Here is a 16083-nt window from a genome sequence, read left to right on the forward strand (position 1 = left end):
ACGTGATAGGAAATAGCACCTGGGTAAGTAACGGGTAGTTGAGATAAAGAGACATTGTTTTTCTGATGCTATGCCAACTTTGTTGAATAGCGCTCTCCTGCTCCCCCCCCCCCCTTCCTGGAGATCAGACTGGCTCTTCTATGCTGTTCTCAGCAAGCTCCTAAAAACCAAGATTTTTCAAACAGCCTTTTTCAAATTGGATTTCATATTGTCATCTTTTATTTTATTTCTATTATTGTAGTGTTGCTATGGTTTTATTTATGTACAGGATTGTTTGATATTGGTTTTTTTTCTACTCATGTGAGCCACTAATAATCATTTTTATGAGGCTGCATAAAATATGTTTAATAGTATTTTAAACATATTTATAAACATATAACATGTTTATTATTTAAATAAATAGTAACTATATTACTATTTTAAATTATTATTTCTATTATTTTTAGCTAACTTAACAAAAGTTCAAAGTTTCAGCATACTGAAACTTAACAAAGCAGAAAGTTTTGAATCCTGGAATCTCAAAATGATAGGTAGGCTGTGCCCTGCTCATCCTGAATATCATTCTGCTTCTCTATATTATTCTATTTTTGATGCAACTACTCAGCCCAGCAAACAGTATATTATGAATATGGGAATGAGCCAGGATGTGTGGGCTCCACTCTCTGAACGTCAAACAGCATTTTACCAAGGCAGGAATTACTGAACTGAGACTTGAGAGGGGAGAGGAGGGGAGGCAATATATTTGGTTTGCAGTATTTGAATAATCAATGAATTACAGTAATACTACTTTGTGAGTAGAATCTATATATTGTGATTATCGCTCCAAGTAATAAAATAGATTTCTGTATTATCTTTGTATGGTCTTTACTTTAAATAAATGTATGTGCTTGTGTTTGTTTGCCACCAGTGTTTCCATTCTAACGAAGTATGAAATATATTGCCCACCCTCCTCTATTGAAATCATTTGTCTTTTCTGCTGCAGCCTGAAATGGTAACCCTGATGCATAATTACAATATAGATCAATATCAGTAATTGGTTTTGGTTTTAAAGATGCAGATGATGTTGTGATATGCTGCTATCAGAAGGAAATAACTTGAAAATACATTCTTTGCTGCTAAAAAACAAGCTTTCCATGAAGTTATTCAGTAATAGTTGTATTGGTCTGAAATTAACATTTTTCTTTGGTTAAGCACAAATTCTATCAGTAAAATAATTACTACAGTTATGTAGTCACTCGAAAGTATTTCAAGTAGCATTTGTGAATTACTGGATATTAAGAGTTGCTTTGGATATTATTCATCTCTGCATGGCTGTTTACAGTGAAATTGGAAATCTAAGCAAAAGGATAAACTACCTTCATTCTAGCAGCACTGCAAGCATTATGGTTTTCATTTGAGTATATTTATTGGTGCCCTAAAATGTAGGTAGAAGGAAAAAAAGAAACACCTGTATTTTGTTTCTTATATTTTGTAGGTCAGTCCTTCTCAATCACATGGCAAAAGATCATGCATTCAATATTGGCTTGCCAGATAACATTGTGAACTGTAAGGAGTTTTTGAATGTTCTTCAGAAAAAAATTGACAGGTACCTATTTGTATACCGCCAAGAATTAAAACAGTGCTTCTCAAACCTGGGTAAATTGGGGAAAAGTGACACAGGAAAGGATAGCCCAAGCACAACCAGGGTCAGCCCTGAAGCTGGCCTGACTGAGGCCATTTTGAGACTTCAGCACTGAGACACTGGAGAAGAGGGAGGGGAGAATAGAGATAGTTGGGTTTTTTAGTCAAAACAAAATACTTTCTCTTGGTAACCAAGGACGTTCCTGCAGGTGCTCGAAAGGAGGGGATTGGAGTCACTGGACAATATCCTGATTGGACCATGTGAAGGATTGTTTTGAGAAAGTGGAAATCTTTTAATTAGGTGAAAACTGCAGGAATAGGCAGAGCTGGTTTTCACCAGCCTGTGCCAATATGACTATCTGATAAACTTATTCTTTGAGGAATTTACCTGTCTCAGAGTCTTGTTTGCGACATTTCAATTAATTAAAAATGGTTTATTAATATTGAGTAAAAAGGATCTTCTAATAGAAAAGTTTGAGAATGAAGGAAAAAGTCTGAGAAGCACTGAACTAAAATATCTGCTACCTAAGGGGTATGTTATATTAGTTTTGTCTATGGAGATTTTCAGTCATGATTGTCCCAAATGTGCTTTTTCAAGAGGCAACTGGACTTTCTGGTTTTTCTTTGAAGACATTTCACTTCTTACCCAAGAAGCTTCTTCAGCTCTGACTGAATGGTGGGGAATAGAAGAATTTATACTTGCAGAAAGTTGGACATTTGCATTCTTTTAGCAAGTTGTCAGGGCCACCTGTTAGCAATAGCAATAATATAGCAGTAGACTTATATACCGCTTCATAGGCCTTTCAGGCCTCTCTAAGCGGTTTACAGAGAGTCAGCATATTGCCCCCAACAATCTGGGTCCTCATTTTACCCACCTTGGAAGGCTGAGTCAACCCTGAGCCGGTGAGATTTGAACCGCTGACCTGCTGATCTAGCAGTAGCCTGCAGTGCTGCATTTAACCACTGCGCCACCTTGGCACCTGGAGGCTTATCTGTTGTCAGGGTCACCTGATTAGTGCAAATGGGTATGGAGTCTTCTTGGAACTGTTGCAAGGACTGTGTTGTAGACTGGAGATAGATAATGTCACATGCCTTCCCCTCTGTTGAGAGCGGGCTGTTCAATTTTGACATAGATGGTCCATGGCATAGGAAGCATTCACCAAGCATATCAGTTCTGTGGACAAATACATCAATTTTACCTGGGAAGGTGTTAAGGAAAATAGTCTAGTCTTCCTGGACTGTGCAGTACACATCAAGGAAAACAGAAGCCTTACAGAAAACCCACACAAAGAGATCAGTAGTTTCATTTTGATTCCCACCACCCACTGGAGCACAAAATGGGAGTCATCAGAACCCTAGACCACCGAACTGAAGGCCTGCCTACCAGCAAAGATGGGAAAGACAAACAACTAAAACACATCAAGGAAACTCTCAGAACATGTGGCTATCCCAAGTGGGCCTTCATCAAATCTCAAAAAAGATCTGACAGAAGCTCCTCCATAACAGACAACAAAGAGTACAATAAACGAAGCAACATTGTCATTTCATACGTTGCAGGAATATCAGAAAAGCTCAGGAGGATCTTCAGTCAACACAAAATACATGCATACTTCACTAAGGCAGGAACTTGTCCTCCCCAAGGATAACACACCCCGACACAAACTAAGCAATGTGGTATATGCAGTACAAGGCAATGAGCCATGTGCAGATCTGTACGTTGGGGAAACAAAACAACCACATCATAAACGCATGGCATAACATAGGAAAACATGAGTCCCCTTCGGGGGGAAAGGGCGGCATATAAATTTAATGAATTGAATTGAATTGAATTGAAAACAAACCCACCAGGACTAGATTCAGCAGTCCATCTGCATTTGAAAGGCAAAGGCCACTCTTTTGAAGAAAGCAAAGTCCACATTTTGGAGAAGAGGGGTTGAAGAGGCCATCTATGTCAAAATTCAACCGCCCTCCCTCAACAGAAGGGGAGGGATACAACATCATCTATCTCCATTCTACATCACAGTCCTTTCAACAGTTCCAAGAAGGCTCCATACCCATTTGCATTAATCAAATGACCCTGATGACACAGATAAACCTCCAGGTGGCCTCAACAGCTCACTAAAAATGCAAATGACCAGTTGTCTTCAAGGAATATAAATTCTTCCATTCCCCACCATCCAGTCAGAGGTGAAGAAGCTTCTTGGATGAGAAGAGAAACATCTTCAAAGAAAAACCAGAAAATCCAGTTGCCTCTCGAAAAAGCATCTTTATAATATTAGTTTTGTTTTATAATGGTAACTTCAATTCTGTTTTAAATTTATATATTTACTTTCTCTTTTTTTCTTCTCTTTTTTAATAAATAAAAGGATGAATTACCACTGTTCTGAATGTTGTGTCTTTTCTGAAACTGTCTATTACTGATTTACCTGTCATTTATTTAATCATGGAAGGATTTGGGAGGCTGTTAACATTCCTGTGGGTTAGTTATAAAATAAGTCTTGTTTTGGGTTAGTTATAAAATAAGTGATATTTGAGCCTAGATTCTGGGCATTTTAATTTTTAGATTTTTTAAAATTCCATCTTTTTTCATATGCAGCTTATGGCAAAAAAATACCAATATTCTTTCCTTCTGTTTTCCCCCTATAACAACCCATGAGGTGAGTTGGGCTAACAGAAAGAGAGTGGTTGGCTCAAAATCACCCAGCTGGTTTTTCATACCTAAAGTGGGATTAGGTATGACAGTCTCCATTACATTAAACTGCCTCTCCATTTTAACAATGGAACAGAGCTGATTTGGGATGCTCCAGAGGTTGCTTGAATGATTTATTAATAAAAGTTTTCTTAAATGTCTTTCTGAAGCCTATAAAGAGTGTCTTACATATTTAAAAATGAACCAGTTTGTTTAGCATCACAAGTAAATTTGCTAATTGATAGTATTATAACAATTTCATTTTTCTTTTGTTAACTCTTAGTTTCCAATGTTTATACTGTGAAAAAACATTTGCAGATAAGAACAAAGTCAAGGACCACATGAGGAAGAAGCAACATCGTAAAATCAATGCTAAAAACCAAGAATATGACAAATTTTATATTATTAATTATTTGGTAAGTTTCGTATGTGTGTGTGTGTGTGTGTGTATATATATATATATATATATATATATATATATATATATATATATATATATATATATATATATATATATATATATATATATATATATATATATATAATACCAAGTTGCATTTTAAATCAACAATAAATTGCCAACTATTAATATGCTTCATGCACAGACCAGTGATCATTTTACTGGGTTCAAACAAATGACTGTTTTTGACCAACTAAAAGTGGCTATTATTGGCTGTTAATTTGGGACTACAGAATCAATTGTAGGGTTACAAAATCAACTGTAGAATTAACAGCTATAATTTAAGAACAACCTGTACCTTTAAATTGTAAAGGCAATAGCTATAAAACTGTAGTAATAACATAGACCATAAAAGCTACTGTGAAGCAATTATGGAACTCAGAACTCTTATTATAATGCTGTAAAATCATACCAAATTATAATTTTTAGATTTTTTTAAAAAAAAAATTAGTTTATCCATTTTAAAATAACTATATAGTATAGTAAAAATAAGATATAAATGATTCTGTGTTATTTGTAGCACACCATAACTGTTGGGGATTGAGAATTTTACAATTGTGTCTCTGTTTGGGTTATTCAGAATTAAAGCACTTTTTCCTTGGCAGTTACATTCTTGTCAACCACTTTCAACATCATAGGCACCTCCTGAGACATCCAAGGTTTCTCATTTGCTTGTATAACAATAGTCTTAAGAACACTGACATCCTCCATACACATTTGAACATAAGCAGACACAGTAGAAGCATACTTGTTCACATCAGTATGTTGCCTATTCATTGCAGCTTCTTTAAATATGTTCCAATTTGTGGGCCCAAAGCAATCTTGTAGAACTTCCATAGCTCCTGCCAGCCACACTCTAATTTGTTTTCTAATTGGTCTCTCTTTCTAATTAACAAAGGCTTATATGTGGCATAAGCATCACAAAGAGATGATCTGAGGAGCCAAAATGAGGGCGAGGGGCAGCTTAAATGCTTTCTTGATGTTAGAGTAAGATAAATCCAAAGTATCCTCACCTCTAGTAGCAAAGTCCACATATTGATGGAAATTAGGGAGGGCTGCTTTAAAGTCAGCCTAATTGAAATCCCCTACCACAGTGAAAACTCCCTCGGGATGGATAATTTGCAAGTGATTGATAGTGCTATAAAGAGCACTCAGGGCTTCATTCTTGTTGGCACTAGGCGGAATATACACATCAATAATTACGATGACTGTGAATTGGCAAATAAAAGGGTCTCAACATCAGGAGAGCACTGGCTGGAGACTACCTTAGTATTGGTACACCATCTATCATTAATATAAATACATACACCCCCACCACAGGAATTTCCCACTCAAAGCACAGCTCCTGTCCAGCCAAAATGTTAAAAAGCTCATCCTACTGATGGCATTGTCTGGAATAGATGACTTTAACCATGTCCCTGTCAGGATAATAGCACAGCAGTCTCTCACCTCCTTGTTCATGGCTAGTTTAAGATTGAGATCATCCATTTTGGTCTCTAGGGAGCAAATGTTGGCAAACAAGACAGATAGAAATAGTGCTCTATGTAGATTAGCCCTCCCTTCCCCCACTGTTGACAGGATGCTGGTGAGGTGTGAAACCTAAGCTGCTGGTTCAGACAGAAGGTTCCTCACCCCAACCTAGCTGTTTTCCTGGCAATATGAATGAATCTTAATCTGCACTCCCAACAGTTTATCCTAGAACGTAAGGCATCTCTGATTTAATTACAGTGTTTTAATTCCCCAAACGATAATGAAATATTGTTATGAGTTATTTTAATGGGTACACCATTTACCTGACATGTTGTAACAGCTCTGAAACTTCTGGTTACAGTACACTAAGAGGTAGGTTGCTCCTGGTTTGGCCCTGATCGGACTTCATTTATTAGTTGAATGAACACAACTGGGGCTCCCTGTAATCCAAAAGCCATTACCTAAACTGGTAGCATCCTAACGGGCAATTGAAGGTGGTCTTCCATTTGTTGCCTTCTTTGATTCTGACTTGGTATTAAGCCTCCCTGAGGACCAGTTTGGTAAATATCTTCCCTTTGGCTAAATTTCCCAGCATATCTTTCATAAGGGGAGTGGGTACGTGTTTTCCACATGCTCACCATTTACCTCCCTAAACTTTATACGTGATCTCAACGATTCATCTTTTTTCTCCTTGAACAGCATGAGGATTGCCACTTGGGATTTTGCAGGCTAAATGAACCCCCTGGCCAGGTTTTTATCAATGTAGTCTCTCAACTCCCCCATCTCCTTCGAGGTCATTGAGTACATCTTGGGCTCCAGCAGTTTCGTCTCTGGCAGGATCTCAATTGCACAATCCATAGGACGATGGGGGGTTAGGATGTCACATTCCTTTTCACTGAATGCCTCCACTAAGCCCCAGTATTCTTTAGGGATGGTTTGTGCATTTGGTGCTAGGTCGGATGCCCCTTTTGTGTGCTCGAATCCTTCCTTCTCTTCTCACTGCTGATTGGGCTTGGCCTGCTTCCTTTTCAGAGGAACTTTTATGGGTGGGTGTAGTTTTCTCATTTGCAATCCCAACTTCCGCACTGTTTGCAGGCTGACTAAGCATCGGATGCACCCTGAATCTATTAGGGGTTTTATGATCACCTTTGTCCCCAAATGGAGTACTATGATCTCCACTTGGGCAGACCAGTATGCCCATCTCACCATCAACCCGATCTCACTTACCATCTTCCCCTTGTTGTCGCTCTCGTAGAGATTCAGCTGGTGTCCTCCTCAGTTGGAGCTCTCTCCCCTTCACTGCTGAGTGGGGGGGAGAACTCTACAACTTGTCATGCTACTCATGACTTCTTTCCCTGTTTGGGAACTTCCTCGGTTTCGCTGGGCTCGTGGCCCTCAGGATTGAAATGGGCACCAGTATGGGCAGGCTGCCGCTCTGTCCCTCTGGGCCACATCAGAAGCATAAGCTCAGTCTGCACATCGGGGCTTCAGGAGAGGCAGGGGCCCTTGCAGTGGGTTTTCTCTGCCCTAGTGGGTGCTTCTCCTTGCTCCTCTTCAGGCAGCATTCTGTTCCTCCGTGATGTTTGTACTCCATTAGGTCCAGTTCCACGCTTGTTGCCACCTGTACCAGTCATGGATCCACTCTGATATTCTTTGAGGTAGACACATATGGTACAACTTCCGGTTCAGACCGTCTTGAAAATAGTGAACCAGGAGCCATTCTGGCCAATGACTTGGCCTCCCTGCCAGTCTTCAGAGCTCACAAATGTATTCAATCACCAGTCTGCTCCCTTGCTTGATAGCATGGATGTCAGATTCCCCCCATCGGACTTGCATGGTGTCTCCAAATCGGGCTCTGAGCTCCCCAAGAAGGCATTGGGATCCCCCAACTCGGGAGCCCCTTTGTCATTGACGCCTGTCACCCATTCCGCTGCCTCACCCTCTAATTTGGCCACAATAGCATTCATACAAGCCACATCATCAAAGTAGGCTGGCCCATATTGATCCAGGTGAGCCCACATGTGATTCAGGAAGAATGCCAATTTCTCCAGACTCCTATCTAATGTGACCTTAATCGGCGGCGGCTTGATAGTGCCTGGGGCACCCCAGTATCCCTGTGATCATCTGAGGAAAGAACCAGGGCGGTGCACTAACCACTGCTAGTTGCTCTTGAGGCTGCCCGACAATCCTGTGCAGTTGGGCTGCCGCTTGTTAGGGGTCCAATGCCACCTTGCCCTAAAGCTAGGCCCTGCTGGGGGGGTGGCAGTCAGTGGGGTTTGGCTGCACATGAGACTATGGCTCCCCCCAGCCTCAGCAATGGATTGAGGCAATGGAAGTGGGAGTGTTGCAGAGGGTTGACTGGATCCTGCTGCAGAAGCTTGGGCTATCTGGCATGCCGGTTCTGCTTCCTGCAATTGATTCTGATGAACCTCTCTCTCTCAGCTATTTGACTGATGGGCTGTGGTGGGCTGTAAGGTACCTTCACTCCATCGGCTCTTCCCACTCAGCTGCTTTTTTCTCTCTCCATCTTTTGCCTCGGGTGAATGCAGCTCCAGGAGGAAGCAGAGGGAACTCAGCTTTGGATGCCTTCAGCACCACACCTCACCATAACTCCTTGCTTGCCTGATGGAGTCCCCCCAGCTTCCATGGCCTACTCCTGCGCTGTTGGCTGTTTGCTTTTCTCTGCTTATCCCTTCAAACAAGTGATCACCATTTGGGTACTGAAATCCACTTGTCCTGCAATCGGAATAGCTCTCGCCAGGCCCATCCTGGTCTTGGCCATCTGCTTTTCTTTACATTCCACCCCAGACATTTTCTGGGTCTTCACAGCTCTTCCAGAGGTAGCCAGACAGGCTGCATAAGCCCATAATGACTCCTTTGTCATTTTTAATTTTGGTAGATCTGGTTGAATGTCAATATTCTGTCTGATGAACCCAACCAAAGCAAGCACGGCCAAGATGATCCAATCTCTTAATGCAAAATTCTATTAAGTACATCATTTCAGCACAGATGAGGGCAAAACCAGATCTAGCTAATTCCTGTGCAAACCCACAGGGTTGTGGGTGAAGGATTTTTAATCCATCCTTCAGTTATCCAAAGAGGGCTTATCTTGCTCCATAGAGCTTTTCACTAGTACTTTCCACAACAATGCAGAGAAGTGCATAAAATAGTTAAATACACTGGATGTTTTCCATATCCTATAATGAGCATTCATCCCATAAAAGGAGTCAGTTATTAAAAAATAAATTTATATACTCTTTAAAAAGGAAAATAAAACTCTGTTTAGAAATAAGTTGTACTGGGAAATATAGGAAACTGCTCAATTCTTGCAGACTCTCATAATCTTCTATCTTGCCAGGAGTACTTAATTGTTAGGACCTTTTGTGAATCACACAAATTTATCATGAGTCAGGAATACAACCATTACAAAATCCAGTAAACCTAAGAAATGAACTTGATTTGGGTACCATAATAAAACTGTGAAATGGGTCAAAATTCAGTTCCTGTAAGGGATTCTCATACTTGCTATAGACTCTTGATGAAATCCCATATTTCCTCGCATTTGGGTTCTTTTCACAAGGAGAAATTCATTTCCAACTGAGTAAATTAATATTTTACATACAAAACTATAAAATTACTTTATCTTAAATACCCCATCAGATAAGATACAACCAAAACTTAGATCACATAAAGGTGAGCCTGTAATTCTTCAGATGTTACAAAGCTGCAGCATTCAAGTTCTTAAATGGATATCACCAAGGGGAAAGATTGCTGAGAGTTTCCATTTCTAACTTAGAATGTCTGCTCTTTCTGAATGAATCTAAAATTTTTAGTTTGCTTAACATATTTTTATTTTATTTTTTTCCAGGAATTTGGGAAGTCCTGGGAACAGGTTCAATCAGAAGATGATCGAGAATTGTTCCACAATCAAGAAGAGTATTTGGATTTTTTGTTTAATATTTAAGGGCTAGTAACTTGATATTCTTTAGGCCTGATGACATGATAATGATAGACAAAATAGCAGTCACTGAAAAAAATTAAAAATAAGATTTTCAACATTTTCAAGTATAAATAGTAATTTTGGGGAACAGAAGTGAATTAGGATAGTCAGATTAAAAAGGGACAATTTAATATCTTTCATTGTATTTTTTTTAATGATATCTGTTCTGTCCTCACTACACATTAGTCTGTGTGCAGCTCGACATACAGCTAAACCCACCTATCCTCCAATAAAACAGACTGTGTGCATAGATCTGGATGCTTTATTGAAAGAACAACATATGGTGAAACTGGGGAAAATAGGAATACATACAATGAGAACCAAATACAAGATAGGCAGTATTTAGTTACTGCTGAATATGACAATTAATAAATATAAGCAATCTAGCAATGCTCTGTGTATGGGATGTGTGTTTGTCCTTGGATGAACATGTGCCACAGATTAAGTTGGATTCTTCTTTGTGCTTCTGTCTCCTCCAAATGCTAAAGAAAAATGAAGTCTGGCTTCCCAGCATGCACTTGTTTTGAGAGTGCGGGCTGATGGCTAAAGGGGTTGGGTCAACTTCAAAATAATAAAATTGGTATTTGTCCCTCCCACTGCTAGATGGGGCTAGAAAGCAGCAACAGTATATAAAGATTATATGTTGGGGCATGACAATATCCCACCTCAAATGTACTTTTGCACCCCAAGGAAATTTTTTAGTGTTCTTTTACCTAGTAGGGCAATTTATAATTTGGAAATACAGGTCATCTAATATCGCCATTCCTGTGCTAGAATCTCCTTCAATAGTGATAAGAAAATGTTACAGAGAGATCCTGTTAATAGACGCATTTGAATTATTTTCATGCATACAGTTCCCAGAGAAGATTACGGGAAAGTTTGGTCTAACTTAAGGGCAGAGGTTAGAAACTGGAAGACTGTGAGTTCTATTTCTGTCTTAGCCATGAAAGCTTTGGGCCAGTCCAACTCATTTCATGGGACTGTTGTTGTGAGGAAAATGGGAGGAAGAAGGAATATTACATATGTTTACAACCTTGAGTTGTTTAAAAACAATAAAGGTGGGATATAAAATAAAAATAAATAAATACAGAAAGCAGCACTGAGTTCAATGGGAAGCTGGTTCCTTGAACGGACATTCATATATTTAGGGCATGTCAATTTTTTCAACTTTCAATTTCCAAACATTAGGTGCTCAAAAATTGTGGCATGCCTTGAGGATTGTAAAGATATTTTGGTTACTTTAATATAATTTAGACATGTGTGGCAACTACATAAATATCATAACTTTTTAACATTTTGTTTGTTTTTATATCTTAAAGCAGCTGATGGATTTAGTTTTAAATAACCCACGTTTATAACTGCAATATTAGGTTGGCCAAAGACCATAATGGAATCAGAATACTATAGTGGCATTATTGCAGTAGATGGAAAAGAGATGGGGGGAGGTGTTGGTTTTTAGTGGGATAAAACTATACTTAAGTTTAAAAACATTTACTTTGTTTTGCTGCTAAAAATTAACAACTTAAATTTTGGTAACTGCAAAAAAAAACAACCCACATTCTTGGATATGTTCTTTCTTTCTTTGAAATAAGCAGCATCCAGGCATAAGTACCTTTGTCCCATATGGGTGATGTATGTTGTTACAGCTTGTAATAGTTAATAGATGGAATAGTTATCTCATCAAAATGCTGAGACCAAGAAGAAGAAGAAAATACCAGTTTGCTTGAGAATTGCAAAACTTGCAATGCTACGAAAATAATTTATGGGGAAATGTATATATGGCAAAACAACTTAGAGTAGATTAAACCTGCTTAGTGATAACATAAAACTGAGTATCTTCAGAGGTAGGAAGGAGGAACAAAAAGCCAATGGGGACAAGTATGGAAGAGGATATAGTTAAGACTGCAGCTGGTTGATAGGAGCAGAATTCCACTCTTTCTGCTTTTTGCAGGAATAGATGAGTTAAAACAGATTTTGTTTCCATGCCAACAGTTTTTCTAGACAATTCCAAAATGCAAGTTATAGATGGTTCTTTGCATTGTTTCTTTATAGAGACTGGTCTGATTGGGAAGAACATCCTGTTTGTGCAGTCTGTCTCTTCTGTGAAAAGCAAACTGACACCACAGAAAAACTCTATGTTCACATGCAGGTAAGAAGAATGTAGTAATGTATATTTTAGATTATGCATCATAAATTATATATTGTGGGTTTGTTAGGGAGGGTTGTTTTAGCAGGTTCTTTATTATGAATTTCTTTTAGATCCAATTTTCCCCCAAGAGCTTAAAGGAACTTTCATGAGGTTCCCCTTCATTTTATCTACAATAAAAAGTTGGGCTGTGAGATGCACTGGCCCAGTGAATTTCCCTGACTAAGGGTAGATCTCCCTTAGTAGTCCCTTAGCCATTATAATACATCGGCTGTTTGTTATTTTTTTGTTAGAATTCATTAATTTTAATGGAATTATAGCCTTGAATTAACAGATTAGATGCAGAGCTACTGTATTTTTCGGAGTATAAGATGCACCTTTTTTCCTCAAAAAAGAGCCTGAAAATCTGGGTGCGTCTTATACATCGAATACAGCATATTTTTGCCTCCCGAAGCCCCACCCCTTCACCAAAATGGCCGTGCATACCCTTATGGAGGCTTTCAGAGAACTCCTGGGGGCTGGGGAGGGCAGAAATGAGCAAAAAAGGGCCATTTCTGCCCCCCCCCCCGCCCCCAGCAGCACTCTATAAGCCTCCATAAGGCTATGCGTGCAATTTGTTTGACAAAAAATGCGCCCCTTCTCTGGGCAGGTGGAGATAGCAGCCATCCCCACCCTGTTCTAGGCCATAGAGGGACAGCAGACAAGGACATTAGAGAGATGATCAGTCGAGATCAATTGAACAGAGCACAGCAGTCTCCTTACCAACTTCTTCAAAAGCGGGAGGAGACACCTCAGGTGCTATGACATCGCTTTGTCAGTCCTATTGGATACTGACAGAGTTAACCCATGCATGGCTGCTGTCTCCAACTGCCCAGAGAAGGGGTGTATCAGGTAAGCAACCAACGCCCATTCTGGCTATCTGTTGATATTAGTCACGTGTCCCTGTTTCCGGTTTTTGTACTTGTCATTTTTGTCTTTCAGTTTATCAGAGATATTTGTGCAATCATGCTGGTTTCTTCTTGGATTTCTTTTTTTTTCAAAGGTGTTGTGTTGGGATGGGCTTTTATGATCATATTTTTCAAAATTTCCCACTCTTCTTGAGTTGTTTTGAGAGAGTAGGAAAAGGGCTGTATCTGTGATGGAGTTGCCTGTTCAGTTTGAAATGATTTATGTGTTAAACTGAAAATCTGAGAGGGGCTGAAGTCTGCATCTAACCCAGAATAGAGCTTGGGATAAAGTTTAATGACTAAAAATATTCACCTAAGAAACTGTGGCTAGGTTAAACTTGTGCTAAGACATGATTTATATAAACATTGTTTGCTGGATAAAAGTGATAGTTCCTAATTCTAAAGCTTTGAGAAGGCAGCAAGCATTTAGAAGAATTAAGGTTTTTACATTTTTTTGTAACATTTATAATCGCAACCAATAGTTGGGTAAAAAATAATACAGCAGTATGTTTCAATATAATATTATACAGTACAATTATATTATTTCTAATTTTCACAAAATTAGCATTCATCAAATATAGCTAATTCAAAAACTTTCAAAAACTTTTTTCTTTCCAAACCTAGGAGGCTCATGGATTTAACTTATTAAAAATTAAGTCTGAGCATGGTAAGTAATCCACACTTTGTATTAAAGAAATTGCTCCTCATAAAAAATGGAGGTTATGTGTGTTAGAATATAAATCAATCTGTACAATTCAAGTTTTTTTTTAATTACCTGGACTTTTAGTACAGTTTTCCTTTCTTAAATGTTAATATCAATTGTTTTTTTAATGGTACTCAAGAAATCACTGTATAAATGAGCAGCATGATTTCTTAATAGCTGCTCAGGTTTCAGCACTGAAGTAATACATATCAAGCAGTGGCATGGCTGTATTTGCTTTATTCCTCCTTAAGCAATATACAATTACCCTTCTATTTCAAATCATCAAAAGATATGCAGAACTTTAACTTATTTAAGAACAAGAAATGAAGTTTAAATACTATAAATACAAGATTGTTTGTTCTAAGAATCTTATTTAGATATATCTATTTCTTCCCTAAAGCCTATTTTTTATTTGCTAGATCTGAATTTCTATCAACAAGTAAAACTAATGAATTACATCAGGAGACAGGTGCACCAGTGTCAGTGTTTTAACTGTGAGAAAAAATTCCAGTTGAAAGAAGAGTTAATATGTCATTTGGAAGATAGCAAACATATAGCAGTTCTGCCTGACAGATCTGTTTGGGATCAACCACAGTAAGTTATGTATGCATGCACCATCAATATTGTAGACACTGTATTGTAAGACTTAATTTGACAGCCAAGGTTTGTATTCTCTTAATCTGTGCAGGCTACAAACCAGCCAGTCATTCAGAATGCTCTCTGATCAACACACTTTCAAACTAAAAGCGCTAATACAATTTGCTAGATATTTTTTGCTTGATTTAAAAGGAAAGTATAGAATATTTTCATTAGACAAGGCATGTCACTTAACAAGTGGCAAATAGAGAACAGTCTGTTTTCTGTTACAAACTATTCAGTGTGTTTAAAAATGCAAGATAATTTAAGTTTACAGAAAGTAGGAAAACAGAATTAACTAGACTTGAAATTCAGAAACAAGTACCACTAGCATTGTTGGTTTCTATCTTCAAGAATCTGTAGTATCTGAATATATTGTTTCTATGAAAAAAAGAGATAGATAGATATGTATGTTAACATATTAATTATGTACACATATAATATGCATGTGAACATATTCATTATGTGCACATATCATAAATTGTGAGGCAATTTCCCAGTAATGATTCCCATTTCATTGGGAACCGTGTTAAGAATTGGAATCAGAGAATAGCATCCAATTACATGAGTTCTTTGTTTGGTGTTACCTACATGCAGTAACAGTTATTGCTGCCTTGCATTCTTCCATCAGCACTGAAATAGTAATAGATCTATAGTGCACTGCACATCATTTCAGTCCACTTTAACTAGTATCTCACAAACTACAACAGCAAGAGATAGCCGCAACTATTGTTAATTTCTCCTTACATGACAGGCTATTGCTGTTTATGTGGTGCAGTAGCCACACCCATTTCAGTAATGTTAGGTTCAGTCATAATGCTATAAGAGGTGTGGGCAAAGAAAACATTAATTAGCTATATTACTTTTTTTGTTCTGTTTAGGTACTATTTTCCTACCTATGAAAATGATACTCTTCTCTGCTTACTTTCTGACAATGAGGATGAACTGACAGCTGAAAAACAAACAGATAACATACCTGTCATTAGTGAAGATGTTTCCAATATAGAGACTTTGAAACAGAACAGTGTATTAAATGAGCTTCTTCACGAGGAGTTAAATAACACAGAAACATAATTACAATGAAAAAAATCTTAATAACTGGTTTTCAAATTGAAAAAAGGGTAAAATATTTGGGTATTACTATGTCCAATATGAATGGTATGTTATTTCAACATAATTATATTACAGTATGGAATGAAATTAAGGAAGATCTGTTAAGATGGAAAAAGATGAAATTTATCCTTGGAGATAAAAATAAAAGTGTTACCTATATACAGTGTTGTTTTTATTTCAAACAATACCAATTTTGAAAATGATGTGCCTTTTAAACAACGGCCAAGTTATTATCTAGATTTCTATGGCAGAGAAAGAAACCAAAGATTAAATATAAATTCTGCAGGATACCAAAGACT

The 16083-nt window shown here is 38.0% G+C and overlaps 1 protein-coding gene across 1 annotated transcript in view; it reads left to right on the plus strand.

The window, feature by feature from the left end:
• The window catches only part of ZNF277 (zinc finger protein 277), a 55305-nt gene extending 39362 nt beyond the window's left edge, over window positions 1-15943 (plus strand). Inside the window, exons 6-12 of the mRNA XM_087723618.1 lie at window positions 1475-1585; window positions 4593-4725; window positions 10108-10175; window positions 12292-12388; window positions 13957-13999; window positions 14455-14629; window positions 15553-15943. Of these exons, the coding sequence (XP_087579744.1) occupies window positions 1475-1585; window positions 4593-4725; window positions 10108-10175; window positions 12292-12388; window positions 13957-13999; window positions 14455-14629; window positions 15553-15745 (820 nt within the window). The 3' untranslated portion in view covers window positions 15746-15943. The remainder of the gene's footprint in view (window positions 1-1474; window positions 1586-4592; window positions 4726-10107; window positions 10176-12291; window positions 12389-13956; window positions 14000-14454; window positions 14630-15552) is intronic.
• The last annotated feature ends 140 nt before the right edge of the window (window positions 15944-16083 follow it).

The sequence above is a fragment of the Thamnophis sirtalis genome, unplaced genomic scaffold (genome assembly GCF_051295495.1).
Source record: "Thamnophis sirtalis isolate CommonGarterSnake01/CBP01778 unplaced genomic scaffold, rThaSir2_p1.2 scaffold_9, whole genome shotgun sequence".
Taxonomy (NCBI): domain Eukaryota; kingdom Metazoa; phylum Chordata; class Lepidosauria; order Squamata; family Natricidae; genus Thamnophis; species Thamnophis sirtalis.